Genomic DNA, 20,836 nt, shown 5'->3' on the forward strand with positions numbered 1-20,836 from the left:
CAAATGCTCATCAGATTATTTGTCGACCCTCACACAGTAAAAGTCATACTTGCCAACCTTGAGACCTCCGATTTCGGGAGGTGGGGGGTGGGGGCGTGGTCGGGGGTGGGGCGGGGCGTTGTTGGGGGCGTGGTATATATATATATATATATATATATATATATATATATATATATATATATATATATATATATACATATATATATATATACATACTAGAGATGCGCGGTTTGCGGACACAACCGCGGATTCGGCGGATTATCCGCGGATCGGGCGGATGAAATTTAAATAAATAAGATTTTATCCGCGCCGCGGGTGGGTCGGGCGGATTAATGAGATTTTTTTTTTTTTTTTTTTTTTTTTTTTTGCGGGTGGCAGTTAAACCAATTCGGAAATATATATACATAGTTAAATGTTGTTAGCCACATACGAAAAACGAGCAGCACTCTTTGAAACAGGCAATTATTTATCAGCAGGCACCTGCAGCAGGCACCTGCAGCACGCCACATCAGAAGAAGAAAAAAAAATGGCAACACCGGCAGTAAACGTGGTGCGCGACAAACTAAAAAAGGGAATACTAAAGACCAGGGGAAAAAAAGGCCAGAAAAGTTCAGCGTGGACTCGTTTTTATGAGGTTGTAAATCAGGATGACAGCAATGCTGGCTACGTGAGTTGCAAGAGCTGCGACGCTGTGTACGTCTACGACAGTCATAAAACCGGGACATCGAACATGGTGCATCATATTTGTGCAAAACCCCGAATCTCCACAAACAGCATGAGCAGTTTCGTTCGCCGTGATCCCAGAAGGGTGCCACAGGATGTTAAAACAAGGCTTACAGATGCATGTGTGGACCTGTGCACTAATGATATGCGCCCGTTTGATATAGTCTCGGGTAAAGGGTTTCAACAAGTGGCCCAGACGCTGATTGACATAGGCGCTAAGTGCGGTGCCGTGGATGCTGGTGCCATCCTGCCCCATCGGCAAACTGTGTGTGACCGGGCAAAGCTGCAGGCTTCCACTGCTAAGCAGACACTTTCGGAGGACATCCAAAAAGCCATCAGCAACAACGGAGGTATTTCTGTAACCACCGATATGTGGACAGATGAATTTAAAAAGAGAGCATATACAGTCCTTACGTGTCACTACATCAGGGAGTGGAAGCTGGAAAATCGTATTTTGGCAACAGTGGAGTTTGACCCAACACTGAAAAAAACCAGCGAAAACCTTCATGAGCAGATAACCAGTGTACTGACGTCCTACAGAATACAACCATCTAAAGTAGTTTTTGTCAGTGACCAGGGCCCTAACATAAAAGCCGCACTCCGCTCCTACCACTGGATTCCGTGCTCCGCACATATCCTGAACACAGTGCTGAGACACACCTTCAGTAGAAAGGGTGACTCTGAGGGCATTGAAGATGTTCTGGACATGATCGATTACTGCAAAGAGCTTGTTGCATTTCTGAAAAGAACCGGTGCCGTCGCCGGCCTAAAGCACACCGTGAATCAAGAATGTGATGTGCGATGGAACAGTAAAGTCCTGATGTTGGAGTCAATCCAGAAACAATACCAAGACATCAGAGAGCTGCTACGGAGCAAAGACCAACAACATCGCCTCGATGGCATTCACCAGGATCAACTCGCACACTTGATCGAGTTTCTCACCCTTTTCAAGTCAGCAATCAGCGAGCTTGAAGGAGAACATCACCCAACCGTTCAGATGGTTCTGCTCTGGTTTTTCAAGCTGAAAAAACACTGTGAGCCCAAGTTTGGAGACCCACCTTACATGAAAACTCTCCGCTCTCGCACGTCTGCTCTGCTTGATGAGAAGATGCATCCGACTGCTACTCACAAAATCGCCACTTTTCTCCACCCGAAATTTAAGTCGCTGAAAATGCTGGCAGAAGATGACAGACGAGAGGTGATCAAGCAAGTTCGAGAACTTCTTCCAGAGGAAAGCGTCTGTGTCAGTCGTGATGGAGAAGAAAACCCTGTCACCGAGCCCCAATCAGCAACAGAGCAAGGTGAGTTGATACATTGCCTGCCTGCCTGGGCTATTAAGTTTATGTTATGTGGATTGTCTGTTTTATAGATATAAAATATTAGGCTGTAATAGATTTCATCGGTCCTTTAGGTGGAGCTGATGGCGCATCACCAAAAAAGAAGAGAATTGACTTCGCAGAATGGGAGGAGGACACACCTGTGCCCTTTGATGAAGTAGACAATTATTCCTCTACAAACTTCCATCTGGAAGGATCAGCAGAGGAAAATCTACTTTCCTTTTGGGGGACACAAGGACAATCATTCCCACGACTACAACACCTTGCCAAGAGAATCTTATGCGTCCCAGCAACAAGTGCTGCAAGTGAGCGCTCCTTCAGCGCAGCAGGGCGCATTTTAGAGGCCAGGCGCTCTCGCCTGAATCCTGGCACTGTAGATGCCATTTTATTCCTACATAGTGCGAATAAAAAAAAATTGTAATTTACATACGGTTGGATATGTTAAACAAATTAGTCTACGTTACCTAGGCCAGTGGTTCTCAACCTTTGTTCAGTGATGTACCCCCTGTGAAAATGTCTTTAATTCAAGTACCCCCTAATCAGAGCAAAGCATTTTTGGTTGAAAAAAAGAGATAAAGAAGTAAAATACAGCAATATGTCATCAGTTTCTGATTTATTAAATTGTATAACAGTGCTAAATATTGCTCATTTGTTGTGGTCTTTCTTGAACTATCCATCCATCCATCCATCCATCTTCTTCCGCTTATCCGAGGTCGGGTCGCGGGGGCAGCAGCCTAAGCAGGGAAGCCCAGACTTCCCTCTCCCCAGCCACTTTGTCCAGCTCTTCCCGGGGGATCCTGAGGCGTTCCCAGGCCAGCCGGGAGACATAGTCTTCCCAACGTGTCCTGGGTCTTCCCCGTGGCCTCCTACCGGTCGGACGTGCCCTAAACACCTCCCGAGGGAGGCGATCGGGTGGCATCCTGACCAGATGCCCGAACCACCTCATCTGGCTCCTCCCCATGTGGAGGAGCAGCGGCTTTACTTTGAGCTCCCCGCGGATGACAGAGCTTCTCACCCTATCTCTAAGGGAGAGCCCTGCCACCCGGCGGAGGAAACTCATTTCGGCCGCTTGTACCCGTGATCTTGTCCTTTCGGTCATAACCCAAAGCTCTTGGAAAAAAATAACTAAAAATAACTAAAAACTTGTTGAAAAATAAACAAGTGATTCAATTATAAATAAAGATTTCTACACATAGAAGTAATCATCAACTTAAAGTGCCCTCTTTGGGGATTGTAATAGAGATCCATCTGGATTCATAAACTTAATTCTAAACATTTCTTCACAAAAAAAGAAATCTTTAACATCAATATTTATGGAACATGTCCACAAAAAATCTAGCTGTCAACACTGAATAATGCATTGTTGCATTGTAATGAATGGAATAGCCTACTTGATTTGATGTTCAGTTTATGAACTTACATTCATATTTTGTTGAAGTATTATTCAATAAATATATTTATAAAGGATTTTTGAATTGTTGCTATTTTTAGAATATTTTTAAAATATCTCACGTACCCCTTGGCATACCTTCAAGTACCCCCAGGGGTACGTGTACCCCCATTTGAGAACCACTGACCTAGGCTATACCAAATAAGCCCATGTCTGACCTACAGGGGCGCCGAAAAGGGGGGGTAAAGGAGACGGATTCTAGGGGCCCATGATGGAGGGGGGCCCAGAGAGGCCCTTAATGATGATGAAATTATAATACAGAAAAAATAATGACACTGTGTTGGGGGCCCTGTAAAGATTATTTTCATGGGGCCCAAAAGCCCTAGCGGCGCCCCTGCTAACCTATATTGAGTTCGGTCAGCTAAATAATTTTGATGGTTACGTGTTGTTTGGGCGCACTACAATGCAAAGGAATTAAGGCAATTGCGTTGTTTATTGTGTTTTTTTTTCTATTGGAGATATACTACTATGTGTGAATAATTATTTGGCCTCGCTTTCAAGTGAAGCGCATCTCCGATTGGCGACAATGTAAGGATATTTAGCCTGCTTTGTTTGTCGCAACCGTCTATATTTTCATTATAATTCAAGATTGATGATAAAGTGCAGTCTGATGGGTTTGATTTCCCCCCTTCAGCTATTTGCCTTGGCCAATAAGTTGCAGGTAATTTATTATTATTATTTATTTAATTTATTTTTGTTTAAATAGAGATGACATACATATGTTATTGTATAATTTAAATTTGTGCGCGTGATTGACGTGATTGGTGCAAGAGAACAAAGGACTTCTTTCATTTAAGGTTTGTGATAAACCATCAAACTCATTCGTTAAAAGGACTCTATAGTAATATAAAGCGAATTTTTCTGGACATTATCATGCAAGAAAAGTTTATTTTTGGGACCGCGATCACCGCGTAATGATTTTTAAAGGTTGCATTACAAACATTTAACTGTCCCATGTGATCAGCCAGTGCGATTGGAAGTCCATGCTCAATTATTGCCTCCGTAAATAAAACTTCGGCATTTATCACATCCAAAGAATCTGTTTGGGCGACGAAAAACGTTGAAAGTTTTCCACTTGTATCGCTAGCAACGGCATTAGACTTGTGTTTTTTTGTCCCAAAGTGGTCTTTTACATCGCTAATTCCTCCGTGTCCGATCGAAAAATCTTGTCTGCACAAGGTGCAATTCGCGTAGTTTTCACCCTTTTTTTTTTAATTAATGAAAAACCGTATTTTTTATCACTGCACCCGTAACCCGGAATAGGTTGATGAAAACCGTACGAATTACGGGAAAACCGGAGTAGTTGGCAGGTGCCTCACTAATGCCTTGCATCGTCTATATTAGATATAACGGGCGGGTGCGGGCGGATGGCGGGCGGATGCAGTTCTATTCAAACGTTACATCGGGTGGATGGCGGATGGATTGACGACTTTCTGATGCGGTTGCGGATGAAATATTTGCCTATCCGCGCATCTCTAATACATACATATGTATATATATATATATATATCTACATCCTGAAAATATGCAAACAAAACTGTGTTTAGATAATTGATACTTCAAACTTGCATAAATAAATATTAAAGAATATAACATAACTTGGCTTCTGAGAGTTTCAAAATGTAATGAATAAAATGCTAAAGTTGTTGATAAACAAGCAATTATTTTAATAATTAATTATGGTCATTTTAAATGAATTATTATGATAATTTAAAATCAATTATTTCAAATATGTTTATTTTAATGTATAATTCTATGGCTGGATGTAATAAGGAGTCACAAAAAAATACAAATAAAAACACAATTAATTTTGATGTTTTTAGCAAAATATAGTAAAAATTTATTCTTTTTTTTTTTTTTTTTTTAATTATCCATCCATCCATCCATTTTCTACCGCTTATTCCCTTATTTTTAGGTAAAATAAACATAATAATACAATTTATCTCTAGTCTGGATGATTTAGTTCCCTGTTGTCCTCCCGTCATGAAAAAAGGCTGTCCTCACTCAGGTCCACATGGAGCTGGAGGGGGCGTGGCTTCCAGCTCCGGCTGAAAATCGGGAGATTTTCGGGAGAATATTTGTCCCGGGAGATTTTGGGGAGAGGCACTGAATTTCGGGAGTCTCCCGGAAAATTCGGGAGGGTTGGCAAGTAAGGTAAAAGTGCACATTTTTGAGCATGTACCATATTGAAGCTATTTAATCAGCATCTTTATTTGGAATATTTTACTTTATTTGGTGTACTGATTATCTCACTAGCAAGTGCTCACTGACAGAGATTTAGACATATTTGTGAGTAATATTTTAGAGAAATAGGCCTTTTGTGTACAAAGAAAAAGTTGTAGATCATCAAGTTCAGGTAAAAAAACACCATGTTGACCTAATTCTTTTATTTTAAAACATATGAAGATTTAAATTTATCATTCATCGTCTAAAATCATGAGTGTATTCAAATCTCTGACCAGAAGTATAACAAAAATGATGTATAGTTGATACACGTCAGCAATAATCATTGCAGTATACAACCATATGTACTGTCAGTAGTTTGCCACAGGGGGGTGACAACATACCACCAAGCCTTCCAGAGACGGGTAATGGTAATGTGAACTAAACAACGAACTAAAATTAATACTGTAGTTTTATCCAGTGAAAGATGATTTTTATTTAATTGAATTTTAATCAAATAAACGCTAACATGTGTTTTAAGAGTAGCTTATTGGTGAATATCTGTCAAATTTGATGTTTTACAAGGAAACTATATTTTTTTCCATTATAAAAAAATAAAATAAACAAGCCAACAATCGTTTGTAGTGTATATCAAAACGGATTTAATTGTTTTTGTTGTCTTAAAATAGTACTATAGTAGCGATCGAATCAGACTAATAGCAGGTATTATAATTAGTGTTTGTCACAAATATGGATATGCAAAGTTGATCAGTGGCAGATTTACAACGAAGCTGATTGTGTGTTTTTGGCCATAACAGTGGTCGTTCTTTGGATACCTTCCAAAAATAAGTCATCATAAAACAATAACAATTAGTACAGTATTAAGTGCCAACGTCACTTAAAGTGGAGCTAAATGACAGACTGGACGTACAACACCTCAGCATTCTTTTTTTCTTTTTTTTTGGTCCACTAAATTAGATTAACGCTGTTAAAATGCTTGTAGGTCATCTGTTTGGAGGGGTAAGTTCCGACTAAAAGCCGATTATTTATTAGTATAAGCGTATTTTAAATATGTGGAACGTTTTAAATGAGCTAAAGGTAACTAAGCTAGCACGCTAGCTAACTAACTTACTATAATCGACATGTAGCCTAATAATAATGATGCTCAATCGCTTAAAGCCTCTACAATGTTGCTGTCATTTGACTTATTTGTTAAGATGATGTCTGCTCTAAATAACTTTGTCTTCTCGAGATTAGTGAAAGATGTCATTTTGAAGTCCTCTGACAAAACCATCAAGACTGTTGAGATTTAAAAGCTAAGTGGAGTTTAAATCAGCTGGAGGAGGCTGAGATGACTGAGCACCACCTGACTGTGGAGGACCACGTCCAACTTCACAACCTTGTCCAAGAAGAAGTCCAGTCCGCACATCAAAGTGTCAGAAATACATTAGAGGAGAAGGAATATACTCCAGCATCCTTCATCACCAGCGTGGATCCTGGGTGTCAGACATGGTTGCCAGGAAAGAAGATGCCGGGTAACGATGGCGAGGCGACGTTGTATGTTTTGATGGGAAACGCTAAGGCAACGGAATACTTTGCAAGCTGCAAATGTTTCCTGAGGCCGCCCAGATCATCGGCTGGAGTTTGCTTGGAGAAAAAGTTTAACGCCTTGTGTGATGACACCCCTGTAGCTTCTAACAAGTAGGCCTCCACATTTATGACCATGAATAAAGATTATTCATATTTTTTTAATTGAATGTGCTTGTTGCAGCGCGGTGACACTGGAGCAGCAAACACCTGAGGAGCAAGTCTTGTTTTCTCCGATGCGGCAGTGGATGACCTCGGATGACGGAGAGAGTGTACCCAACTTTTTTGCTCGCACAACAACTTGCAGGAGTTTTTGAATTGTAAATCTATTTTTATGATCTGTACGCAGGTGAGAAGCCCTGTTTGTTTTTCATCAAATTGCTACCCAGAGTCAGCTGTTAAAAATTCTCACGCTGCCAGCTCCCAAAAGCCAGGTAAAACAACTTGCACTGAGCCTAGTCTATAAAATCCGCTACACCTCCCTGATACCGAAGTACATGTCAAACTACTTCCTTAACCACAACACCAGGGGGAGCTCCACTAACCACGTTAAACCCAGATTCCGATCTAACAAAGGTCTTAACTCATTCTCCTTCTATGCCACATCAATGTGGAATGCACTCCCAACAGGTGTAAAAGAAAGTGCATCTCTATCCTCCTTCAAAACCGCACTAAAAGAACACCTCCAGGCAACTACAACCCTAAACTAACACCCTCCTTTCCACATAATACTTCTTTGGATTGTAAATAATCCAAATGTAAATAATCAAATGTAGACACTTTTTCTTTTACTTTCTGATCTTTCTCTGTGTCCACTACTTGCTGTACTTTTCCTACCAAGTCAGACCTACACTGTTTCAATGTCCATTTCTCCGATGATGCAATTGTTGATGCTGATTGTTGATGACAGATGTGTTGATACCAACCAAACCTAACCCCCCCCCCTCCATATCCCACACCCCGGATTGTAAATAATGTAAATAATTCAATGTATATACTCTGATGATTATCTTGTGTGATGACTGTATTATGATGTTAGTATATATTCGATAGTATATATCTGTATTATGAATCAATTTAAGTGGACCCCGACTTAAACAAGTTGAAAAACGTATTCGGGTGTTACCATTTAGTGGTCAATTGTACGGAATATGTACTTCACTGTGCAATCTACTAATAAAAGTTTCAATCAATCAATCAAAGGTGAGAAGGTTTTTCAGTTCATTTTCATCTCAATAGTTGATGACATTTTCATTTGTATGCTTCATCACAGAGGACCTAGCATGTGCTGCCTGCGGGACGTATGGCCGTCATTCTCAAGAAGCTACCGTGTCAGGAAGAACTACAAGGAAAACAGCTGCCAGACGGTGTGTTCAGTCACCAGGCGGGCGACTAGAAAGAAGAGAACGACACAATAGCAAAGAAAGGCTGCGCAGGTTAGTGCCAAACTAGGGCTGGGGAGATATGGCCTTTTATTAATATCTCGATATTTTTGGGCCATGTCACGATACACGATATATATCGCGATATTTTGCCTTAGCCTTGAATGAACACTTGATGCATATAATCTCAGCAGTATGATGATTCTATGTGTCTACATTAAAACATCCTTGTTCATATGCTCATTTTAAACGTTCATGCAGAGAGGGAAATCCCAACTAAGTCAATTTAGCAAAACTGTATTTATTAAGCAGTTATTATGCAGTCTCACAAACATTCATGTCATTTCAAAACAGAAAGTGCAAGATTGTCAGAGACATTTTACAAACCCCGTTTCCATATGAGTTGGGAAATTGTGTTAGATGTAAATATAAACGGAATACAATGATTCGCAAATCCTTTTTAACCCATATTCAATTGAATGCACTACAAAGACAAGATATTTGATGTTCAAACTCATAAACTTTATTTATTTTTTTGCAAATAATAATTAACTTAGAATTTTATGGCTGTAACACGTGCCAAAGTAGTTGGGAAAGGGCATGTTCACCACTGTGTTACATCACCTTTTCTTTTAACTCAGTGGTTCTCAAACTTTTTTTGTCATCCCCCACTTTGGACAAGGGCGAGTTTTCAAGCCCCACCTGCCCCCATCGCCCCAACAGAACGCTAAGGCCAAGCTTAACATTTTCAAATTTATTGAACATCAAGTAACATCAAGTTGTATACATTCAAACTCAATTACATAAAATAACATCAAGTTCAATAATAAATAAAATAACTGTGCAGCTGTGGTATAACTTGCCCATCCATCCATTTTCTACCGCTTATTCCCTTTGTGGTCGCGGGGGGCGCTGGAGCCTATCTCAGCTACAATCGGGCGGAAGGCGGGGTACACCCTGGACAAGTCGCCACCTCATCGCAGGGCCAACACAGATAGACAGACAACATTCACACTCACATCCACACACTAGGGCCAATTTAGTGTTGCCAATCAACCTATCCCCAGGTGCATGTCTTTGGAGGTGGGAGGAAGCCGGAGTACCCGGAGGGAACCCACGCAGTCACGGGGAGAACATACAAACTCCACGCAGAAAGATCCCGAGCCCGGGATTGAACCCAAGACTACTCAGGACCTTCGTATTGTGAGGCAGATGCACTAACCCCTCTTCCACCGTGCTGCCTGGTATAACTTGCATCAAGTTCAATAATAAATAAAATAACTTGCATCAAGTTCAATAATAAATAAAACAAAAGTGTTATAACTTGCATCAAGTTCAATAATAAATCAAAAAAAGTGTTATAACTTGCATCAAGTTCAATAATAAATCAAAAAAAGTGTTATAACTTGCATCAAGTTCAATAATAAATCAAATAAAAGTGTTATAACTTGCATCAAGTTCAATAATAAATCATATAACTTGCATCAAGTTCAAAATAAATAAAATAAAAGTGCCACTTTGCAATCTTTGCAAAAAAAAAAGAGGAGCTATGCATTTGGGAAGACAGGGCAAGTGACAGCACTGTGCCCCGGGAGAGCCACCTTGCTTCACTGTGAAACACATACTTGCCAACCCTCCCGGATTTTCCCGAAAACCTCCCGGGACATATTTTCTCCCGAAAATCTCCCGAAATTCAGGCGTATCTGAGTGACGTGTCGACAGCATGTTTTCACGTCCACTTTCCCACAATATAAACAGCGTGCCTGCCCAATGACGTTATAACTGTAGAATGATCGAGGGCGAGTTCTTGGTTTCTTATGTGGGTTTATTGTTAGGCAGTTTTATTAACGTCCTCCCAGCATGGCAACAACACACAACAACAGCAGTCACGTTTTCGTCTACCGTAAAGCAGTTCGTCTGCCGTAAACAGCAATGTTGTGACACTCTTAAACAGGGCAATACTGCCATCTAATGTACATGCATATGTGACATTAACATCTAGGGCTTTTAGAGAGTGCAGTGCACAACTGCGCACACAACAAGGAGACGAAGCAGAATTCATCATCAGAGAGGGTGTTCAGCATGGTTAGAAAAATAATGACAGAGAATAGAACAAGGATGGACAATTCAACCCTTAACTCAACAATGAGTAGATGAGTGTTATGTGTGTGTATATGTGTAAATAAATGAACACTGAAATTCAAGTATTTCTCTTATTTATATATATATATATATATATATATATATATATATATATATATATATATATATATAGCTAGAATTCACTGAAAGTCAAGTATTTCTTTTATATATATATATATATATATATATATATATATATATATATATATATATATATATATATATATATATATATATATATATATATATATATATATATATATATATATATATATATATATATGTGTGTGTGTGTGTGTGTGAAATACTTGACTTGGTGAATTCTAGCTGTAAATATACTCCTCCCCTCTTAACCACGCCCCCACCCCCAACCGCGCCCCCCACCCCCACCTCCCGAAATCGGAGGTCTCAAGGTTGGCAAGTATGGTGAAACAGCACGGCTGTATGATCAGCTCCCATTTCCTCACACAGTGCAGAGAATAGTCGCGCTTTCAGTGGTCGTGTTTTGATCAAATTTACCGCGCTCACATCTGTTAAAACCTCATTGAGTTCGGGGCTGAGCTGCCTTGACGGGAGTGCTTCCCAGTGAATGACACAGTGTGTCCAATGCGCATTTGGCGCAACCCTCTTTATTAGAGCCTGCAGCTTGTTTCTTGACCCTGCCATGGTCATTGCGCCATCAGAGCAAAAGCCCACACAGTTTTCCCATTTAAGGTCGTGTTCTTTGAGGAAACTGTCCATAATCTTGAACAGCTCATCAGCAGAGGCTCTATTTTTGATGTATTTGCAAAACAGCAAATCTTCGCACAGTGACTCGCCATTCACAAAGCGGACGTATGCGATGAACAGGCAGTCTTTATTGCTGTCAGTAGCTTCGTCCACTTGTAGAGCAAAACGACTTTATCTTCATTTGTCTCCAAGTTGTTCCTCAAGATCACTTGCAATGTCGCATATACGTCTTGCAACTGTGTCGTTTGACAGTGGGACAGCTTTTCATTTTGCTGCGCTTGTCTCGTCAAGTTTGTTCCGCTTAGCCCCGCCCCCATTAGTTACTGTTGCTATGTCTGTCAAACTTTTGCTCCTACCTAGAAATGTAGAGACTACAGGAAAAATAAGTAATTTACATTTATTTATAAAGCAGATTTCACAGACAGAATCACAAAGTGATTTACAGTGTGTATAGAAAATGAAAGCATAGTAAAAAAAAAAAATCTAAAAAAAAAAAAATAAATAAATAAATAAAGTGATATTCCCTCCCGTTCCTCGCGCCCCACCTCTCATGTCTCTATTCCCCACCAGTGGGGCGCGCCCCACACTTTGAGAAACGCTGTTTTAACTACACTCAATAAACGATTGGGAACTGAGGAAACTAATTGTTGAAGCTTTGAAAGTGGAATTCTTTCCCATTCTTGTTTTATGTAGAGCTTCAGTCGTTCAACAGTCTGGGGTCTCGGCTGTCGTATTTTACCCTTCATAATGCACATTTTCGATGGGAGACAGGTCTGGACTGCAGGCGGGCCAGAAAGGTACCTGCACTCGTTTTTTACGAAGCCACGCTGTTGTAACACGTGCTGAATGTGGCTTGGCATTGTCTTGCTGAAATAAGCAGGGGCGTCCATGAAAAAGAAGGCGCTTAGATGGCAGCATATGTTGTTCCAAAACCTGTATGTACTTTTCAGCATCAATGGCGCCTTCACAGATGTGTAAGTTACCCATGTCTTGGGCACTGATGCACCCCCATACCATCACAGATGCTGGCTTTTGAACTTTGCGTCGATAACAGTCTGGATGGTTCGCTTCCCCTTTGGTCCGGATGACACGATGTCGAATATCTCCCAAAACAATTTGAAATGTGGACTCGTCAGACCACAGAACACTTTTCCACTTTTCATGAGTCCATCTTAGATGATCTCGGGCCCAGAGAAGCCGGCGGCGTTTCTGGATGTTATTGATAAATGGCTTTCGCTTTGCATAGTAGAGCTTTAACTTGCACTTACAGATGTAGCGACAAACTGTATTTAGTGACCGTGGTTCTCTGAAGTGTTCCTGAGCCCATGTGGTGATATCCTTTAGAGATTGATGTCGGTTTTTGATACTGTGCAGTCTGAGGGATCAAAGGTCATGGTCATTCAATGTTGGTTTCCGGCCATGCCGCTTACGTGGAGTGATTTCTCCAGATTCTCTGAACCTTTTGATGATATTATGGACCGTAGATGTTGAAATCCCTAAATTTCTTGCAATTGCACTTTGAGAAACGTTGTTCTTAAACTGTTTGACTATTTGCTCACGCAGTTGTGGACAAAGGGGTGTACCTCGCCCCATCTTTTCTTGTGAAAGACTGAGCATTTTTTGGGAAGCTGTTTTTATACCCAATCATGGCACCCACCTGTTCCCAATTAGCCTGCACACCTGTGGGATGTTCCAAATAAGTGTTTGATGAGCATTCCTCAACTTTATCAGTATTTATTGCCACTTTTCCCAACTTCTTTGTCACGTGTTGCTGGCATCAAATTCTAAAGTTAATGATTATTTGCAAATAATTTTTTTTTTTATCAGTTTGAACATCAAATATGTTGTCTTTGTAGCATATTCAACTGAATATGGGTTGAAAAGGATTTGCAAATCATTGTATTCCGTTTATATTTACATCTAACACAATTTCCAACTCATATGGAAACGGGGTTTGTAAAACAAGCTATTAGTGCACTTTTGTGCATGATGTCACTAAGATGACATATCAAAACAACACTAAATTAAAGTGCACTTTTTGTACAGAACGCCACTACAATAGTTTAAAACAAATAAAGTACACTTTTGTGCATGATGTCACACAAGATATTTCAATAACTGTCAAATAAAAATGAGCTGCATAATAGGAAATCAAATAGTGTATGTCCTTCACTATGTGGTAGGTTCCTGCGGACGTTATCTCCTTCTGTTGTTGGCTTTTTTTCATACGATGTTGATGTGGAAATTGTTGCTTCGGCATTTTGTTGGTGTGGCACCGAACGGAGATGTTGACATGCAGTTTCAAGCACTCTTCATTCTCTAGCGGGTGACTTTCAAATGATGCTACAAATTAGCAGTGCTGCTACTTTTTGTAGCAACGCTTTTGCCGCATAATTGTTCAACATATTCCCGCTTGAAGCCAAACCCCCGTCAGACGATGGACACCGTGCTGTTTTTCTTGGGAATTAATTCTTCCTCCATTTGTTACCAGATTCGCACCTTCTCTCTCTCTCTCTTTCGTATTGCCACTCGCAACGCACCGTTAGCATCAGAGCTAATGTTACCCATGTAGCTACTTCTCTGCTCGGGGAGGGCGTGTGACGTTGCACGCGTGACGTATATAAGAATGTGCGCTTGTTTATGTCTCTGTGAGGAGGAGAGACAAGAAAGAGTGGGAAACGCATGCAGTGTAATGCCCGCAGCTAAAAGCAACTGTGTGAGAACATATACTCGAATATCACGGTATAGTCATTTTCTATATCGCACAGAGACAAACCCGCGATGTATCGAGTATATTCGATATATCGCCCAGTCCTATGCCAAACAATAACCTACTTTCTAAATAATTCCTTCTTTGATGTTTGACTACTACTGTAGTTTGTTTAAACTCTCAAAGATGAATCTTTTTGTTCTGGCATCATGGTGACAGTTTGCTTAGCAAGGTTTGGACCTGATTGGGTGGAGTTTGCATGTTCTCACCAATCCAAAAACATGCATGTTAGTCTAATTGGAGACTCTGAATCTGGTGTGCCCCAATTGGGGGACCCGGGAACCAAATTTGGCATCATTAGAGGTGTCCCGATCCAATACTGATATCTGCCGAGCATCAGCTAAAAAACAAAAACAAGTCCTGCATGGAATTATATGGACTTGCTTCGTGTTTACTTGTGTGAAGTTTGATCTTGTATCGTTGTATTTTAGTCAAGTTATAGATTATTTGGATGAAAAGATAACAAAAAAGTGGATTAACATCAATTGTGTTTAGTTTTGAGCTCACATGATCTTACAAAGCTACCAGTGAAGTCTTAAAAGGCACATAGCATAGAAAACTCTTCAAAATAGATAAAAAAAATATTCTGTAGAATTTAACAAAATAAAACATATGTGGAAATTACACAAGAATGTAACATTTCGTAACATTTTAAGAACATTTGTCATCTGCCTATAAAATATACTGTGCAATATACCGTGCAAAGGTTTGTTTAGATTTACAGGATGAAAATAATATAATATAATATAATATAATGGCAGCACAAGAGGGGTTAGTGCGTCTGCCTCACAATACGAAGGTCCTGAGTAGTCGTGAGTTCAATCCCGGCCTCGGGATCTTTCTGTGTGGAGTGTGCATGTTCTCCCCGTGACTGCGTGGGTTCCCTCCGGGTACTCCGGCTTCCTCCCACCTCCAAAGACATGCACCTGGGGATAGGTTGATTGGCAACACTAAATGGGCCCTAGTGTGTGAATGTGAGTGTGAATGTTGTCTGTCTATCTGTGTTGGCCCTGCGATGAGGTGGCGACTTGTCACGGGTGTACCCCGCCTTCCGCCCGATTGTAGCTGGGATAGGCTCCAGCGACCCCCGCGACCCCGAAGGGAATAAGCGGTAGAAAATGGATGGATGGATGGAAAATAATATAATGGCATAGGCTCATAATATGCAACACAAGATATTACAATTTGGATGATTATGGTTTACAGTTTATAAAAACCTTGAATTGAAAATCTCAGAAAATGTGTGGTTTTCAAAAACTGCAAGCCATGATCAACAAAATTCTAATAAATAGGCCTGACATCTCTCGTTGTGCATGTAATGAGTTTATATAACTCATTTGTTTCACATTTGAAGTTGAATTGTTGACATAAATGAACTTTTACATGATATTTTAATTCTATATGTTCTCCACCTGTATAATATGAGTGAAAATGTTGAAGGAAAAACATGCAACTACAATTGAACATTCACCTGCCGAAAAAAGGTGCATCTGTGTGGCAAATTGTTGCAAGCTTCTGACCACAAACTTAGTCACTGCTCGTTGATAATAGTCATTCCTGGCCGAGTGGTACTCTTCCCTGCCGCGGTGAAAGCTAGCGGCTTGCGTGAACTGGAGTCATTACTGACCGCCTCCAAACCAGTCAGAATATGTCTCCTCATGCTCATCTGAATGAGAAGCCATTCATTTTAACTTAACAGGTATTAGCGCTAACATTATAGAAGGTATTAGTAGAACATTAGCATTATTGTATTAATTTTATTTAACACATGTAAATAATCGATGTTTAGCCATTTGTCCATCGATTCATGATTTGCCCACATCCTAATTGTGATGCATCGATCCTTTTTCCTACCTCTGGGTGGTACTGATTATCGGTGTGTGCTGTTTGTTCAACAACACAACAGAACACCATACTTGGTGTCATAAATGTGGAGGGAAATGAGTGTCTCCACATGCAAAATCCAAATTTTAATAGGCCGGGCTGCGCCACTTTTGCACTTGTTATCAATTATAGACAGTCTTAGAAGATCACCCGCACCCACTAATAGTAGATGTCATTTTATCAGTGGTGTGCCGTCAGGGCCAGCAAGTCCTTCTTTGCTGGCCTAACATAACCAGGAATCATGATCATAATTAAAGATAAAATATTGTTTTTATTTACCTTCCCTAAATATCGAAAAGTATTCATATTCTCTTCGTGTCATATTATGCTCCTTCCAGCGCTGTTGTTTTTAGTTTATAGAGTTTTTATCCAATCAGAATTCAGCTAGCTTATGTTGCCATGCTGTACCAAATCTGCCTTCAGAATAAACAATGCAGGCGCCCGTGCACTGTAAGTGGACGGGGACATACAGGTGATAGACAGTTGCAATAGCCAATCAGATCACGAGTTGTTTCAGTAAGGCCTTCTAGATGGCCTCACGTTGACGTGACATTTACGCGTCCTGTGATTGGATACTCATCAGGACCGTTAGCGGATGAATTTGACAACACATAGAGTTGAGAGACAGTTGCAATAGCCAATCAGATCACAAGTTGTTGTCAGTAGCCTATCTATGTAGCCTGATGTTAACGAGAATGTGATTAGATACTCAATTGTCATTAGAGATGTCCGATAATGGCTTTTTTGCCGATATCCGATATTGTCCAACTCTTAATTACCGATTCCGATATCAACCGATACCGATATATACAGTCGTGGAATTAACACATTATTATGCCTAATTTTGTTGTGATGCCCCGCTGGATGCATTAAACAATGTAACAAAGTTTTCCAAAATAAATCAACTCAAGTTATGGAAAAAATGCCAACATGGCACTGCCATATTTATTATTGAAGTCACAAAGTGCATAATTTTTTTTAACATGCCTCAAAACAGCAGCTTGTAATGTGGGACATGCTCTCCCTGAAAGAGCATGAGGAGGTTGAGGTGGGCGGGGTTGGGAGGGGCAGGGTTGCATTCACTTGTGTGTGCGAAAAGCCGTAGATACTATGTGACTGGGCCGGCACGCAAAGGAAGTGCCTTTAAGGTTTATTGGCGCTCTGTACTTCTCCCTACGTCCGTGTACCACTCCGTACAGCGGCGTTTTAAAAAGTCATATTTTTTACTTTTTGAAACCGATACCGATAATTTCCGATATTACATTTTAAAGCATTTATCGGCCGATAATATCGGCAGTCCGATATTATCGGAGATCTCTACTTGTCATTGAGTATCCATTCACAAGATTCAATTTAGCAGGAAGCGTTGCGCTGTAGCCATGCAAGGATAGCGGAGAAGGAGAACAAAAGGTTGACATTTAAAGAGAAACTACATCTTGTGTGACGATGTCGGCCAACCCCAGCTGTTCTGGCGATGAAACGCTCGCCATTTCCACTCAAATAAGCCGACGACGAGGGGTACCACTGGCTTATACAGCGTCGAATAGGTTCTACAAATTGTGAGTTCAAATATTTTATTTTTTCACTTTTAATATGTTTTTTGCTATTTTAAATTTGACAGTACCACATACGATATGTTTTAATTGCTGATGCGTTTTAATTTATTTTTAAATGCGCCAGAAAATATCCCGTTTTGTACACTGTTGTTGTTGTACAATGCCCAGTAGGGCGTGAATGTGTTCCTGTATAGTATACATGATGGTATTTTAAGAGGTAATCATTGAAGTCGGACATCACTGAAGGCCTAGGTGGGAAACGTACGGCCCACCACTGAATTTTATAGTTTGCACACACTTTTTGGGCAGAAGACTTCACAGTTGTGCAAAAGTATTGAAAACAATGTTCTTAAAAGGGAACTGCACTTTTTTGTCATTATGGGTGATGACAACGGATGTATTTTTTTTAATGCATTCTAAATGTTAAATAAACGTAAATAAAAGTCTGCTTACAGCGCAACCAATGAGAAGTCCTCTATTTCGTCCATAAAATGCAATCAATAACCATTCAAAAAGCGCAGACAATACTCCATTTACATTTTGTGACTTGAATATTAACCAAGTATTAGTGATATTGTTATTATAAACGCTAACGCAGACTACCGTGTGTCCCTATGTTTACATCATCAAGTGGTATGCTGCTTCCTCGTTTCCTTGCTCCCTGTAAGTTTATTGTAGATCACAAATTAGCTCACCTGGACAGAAGAAGTCTGAGTAGGTATTCTGACAAGTTGGTACACTTTGACAGCCATTTAGGACTCGGAAATATGGCTAGAACGACCCGAAAAGACGCCTCCCCCGTTTCTTCGTGAGGATTATGAGACATTCTTTACCTAAATAGGAATATATAAACATCCCAGCAGTCGACATCCTAATGACAGCAGACCTTGCACAGTAAGTGATGTTTTATTTTGTTTTTTGGCTCTCATGCAGTCTGCAGTGAGTAATAAACAGTAATGAAGAAAAAAATAATCTGACATTGTGATGCGTTTTTTAAATTAATGTATGATCAAACTACGTAAATATTAAATGTTATTATAAATATGCCCATTACTATAAAACATGGTTTTTGGTTTATGGTTTGAGTTTATTTCGAACAATATACTTACCGGTACATAATATGTAAAAAACCTCAATAGAGGTATTTGAATGTTTTCTTAAGGGCTTTATAGACAGAACACAGTGGCTTCCATAGGCTCCATTGTAAGCGAACTTTTGATCACATTTATTTTTTAGAATGCAAAAAAAAATATCCATCCGTCATGTCTTTCATAACGATTGTCAATGATAGGCAACATTCCAAAAAAAAGTGCACTTCCCCTTAAAAACCTGCAAAGCTATCTTCTGTTATGTTGAAGTCAAAATGAATGTATTTTTAGTTCCTACAGAGAAAGTACACAAAATAGGCCCCAGAAAAGAAGTATTTTTGTGTAGTGCCCCACTTTGAAAATTCTACTAATTAGAGAAAAATATGCAACACTTCATGCATAAGACTTTGGAGTTACACTCATCTGTCCAGTGGAGTTCACTCCAGCTTTTTCTCATTGTCTGAAAACAATGAATTGTCTGCTTCTATCTTTCTGTCATTAAACTGACAATTGTTAGTATTTTCTATTTGTTCACCATAGACATTAGGCATACATCATATCATTATGAATATTGTGTTTCTGCTGGTGGGCATTTCGGCTAACTTCATTTAGTCCTCTGTTAACATTGTTTACTATTTAGGAATACGAGTAAGAGACTTCTTAGCTAAGAATCATCTGCTTCGTCTGTGCTGCCATGCAGGAAGAAGATCCGTTCGTTGTGTAACGAATTGAACACTTTGGTGCCGTCCTGTACAGCTGACACTGACACGGTCAACACACTGCAGAGCACCTGTACCTTCCTGAAATACATCAAAGCCTTGTATGGAGACAACTTGACATCGGTTAGTCGCATTGATCATTTGACCGAAGAATGATGATGATTAGGCTATTCTCTCATCTTGAAACTTGTCTATATCTTTATTTGGTCAAGTCCTTACAGCTTCGTACAACAAAGTGTGTAGTTATACTGCTAACTGCTATTTTCTAATACTCTACAGGGTTTTCAGATGTTTAATATTAAAACGTTTGGTGAAAGCGTAGAACAACAGATGGATCATACAGTGAGTGTCCCCCTTATCAAAAAATGACTTTTCTTCCAAATATTGTGATATTAGTCAAACAATTAACACGTTAAATATTTGTTTCCTGGAGTTCAAGATGTTATGTCTGTGAATTTTCAATCCATATTTAAGTATTGGCTTAGCAAGCTTTCCTTCCAGTTGGATTGCTATTTCCTGTTACTGTAAAACACATGCTGTTCAGTCCATATGTAGAGAGCAGTAACATTTTCCTGAAAAGTGGCTTTATTTGTTCTTTCTTACAACATGTCGCTGTATCATCTTACTGTACATACAACAGATACCCACAAATAATAAATAGTTTTTAAATGGTTTATGTAATAGTTACAGCACCGCTAGCACATAGTGGATGTGGTCATGGTAGAATTCAACTTTGAAAAAAATAACTGCACCCAAGGTTATTGAATTTATTTTACAGTGTCTAGATTTCTTCACCCACATGTTTTATTTGGCATTTGATTCTTGAGATTCAACTGTTGAAAAATAAACAAACTACTGTATAACTTTAAAAACAATAAAAATACAAAATATTTCGGCTTGTATTAATCTACACAAATATTTTCTGGCCACCTGCTTGTTTGTCTTTTATTTTTGACAGTACATACACTGCTGCGCTACACAGGCCCACTGCTCCTGCTTTACACACAAAGTTTCTATGCTGAGGTAACACCTGGGATTTCCACCAATGGGCCATGCTGCATGTACACGCTGGTTGTCAAAGTAGGCCATGGTCATTAAAATGGGGGCAAGGACATGTACAAGGTTTTTATACACAAAGCACTCATCATCAATCATTTTTCCATTTGTTTGAAATCTGAAAGTTCTGGGTGGAATGCTGAAATTCCCTGGCCTTTTTCCTATGCATGCACCTTCTTTTTAAGGATGGCACCTTGATGTTTTCAACTCCCACTTGCTGTTCGTGACATCACACCTTTGATGTTCTTCT

The 20,836-nt window shown here is 39.8% G+C and overlaps 1 protein-coding gene across 3 annotated transcripts; it reads left to right on the top strand.

The window, feature by feature from the left end:
• The first annotated feature begins 6,043 nt into the window (after window positions 1–6,043).
• LOC133618793 (uncharacterized) lies at window positions 6,044–20,116 on the top strand. Of its 3 annotated transcripts, none has more exons than XM_061979525.1 (7): window positions 6,044–6,098; window positions 6,931–7,374; window positions 7,445–7,532; window positions 7,610–7,694; window positions 8,534–8,696; window positions 19,512–19,653; window positions 19,810–20,116. In XM_061979525.1, exons 2-7 carry the CDS (start codon window positions 7,025–7,027, stop codon window positions 19,897–19,899), a joined length of 918 nt encoding a protein of 305 aa, XP_061835509.1. In that variant the 5' UTR covers window positions 6,044–6,098; window positions 6,931–7,024; the 3' UTR covers window positions 19,900–20,116. The 3 variants fall into 3 exon arrangements, with proteins under 3 accessions (XP_061835509.1, XP_061835491.1, XP_061835500.1); XM_061979507.1 differs by lacking the exon at window positions 6,044–6,098 and adding an exon at window positions 6,417–6,693; XM_061979516.1 differs by lacking the exon at window positions 6,044–6,098 and having other exon boundaries at window positions 6,417–7,374.
• The last annotated feature ends 720 nt before the right edge of the window (window positions 20,117–20,836 follow it).

Source organism: Nerophis lumbriciformis, linkage group LG01, assembly GCF_033978685.3.
Source record: "Nerophis lumbriciformis linkage group LG01, RoL_Nlum_v2.1, whole genome shotgun sequence".
NCBI classification, from domain to species: domain Eukaryota; kingdom Metazoa; phylum Chordata; class Actinopteri; order Syngnathiformes; family Syngnathidae; genus Nerophis; species Nerophis lumbriciformis.

What these genes read in the sequence shown, in the direction of transcription:
- LOC133618793 (XM_061979525.1), top strand. Translation starts at nt 7,025, where the DNA reads ATGACTGAGCACCACCTGACTGTGGAGGACCACGTCCAACTTCACAAC. An exon ending in CCTCGGATGACGGAGAGAGT is followed by an intron (nt 7,533 to 7,609) that starts GTACCCAACTTT and finishes ATCTGTACGCAG; the next exon opens with GTGAGAAGCCCTGTTTGTTT. An exon ending in AGCAAAGAAAGGCTGCGCAG is followed by an intron (nt 8,697 to 19,511) that starts GTTAGTGCCAAA and finishes GCTGCCATGCAG; the next exon opens with GAAGAAGATCCGTTCGTTGT.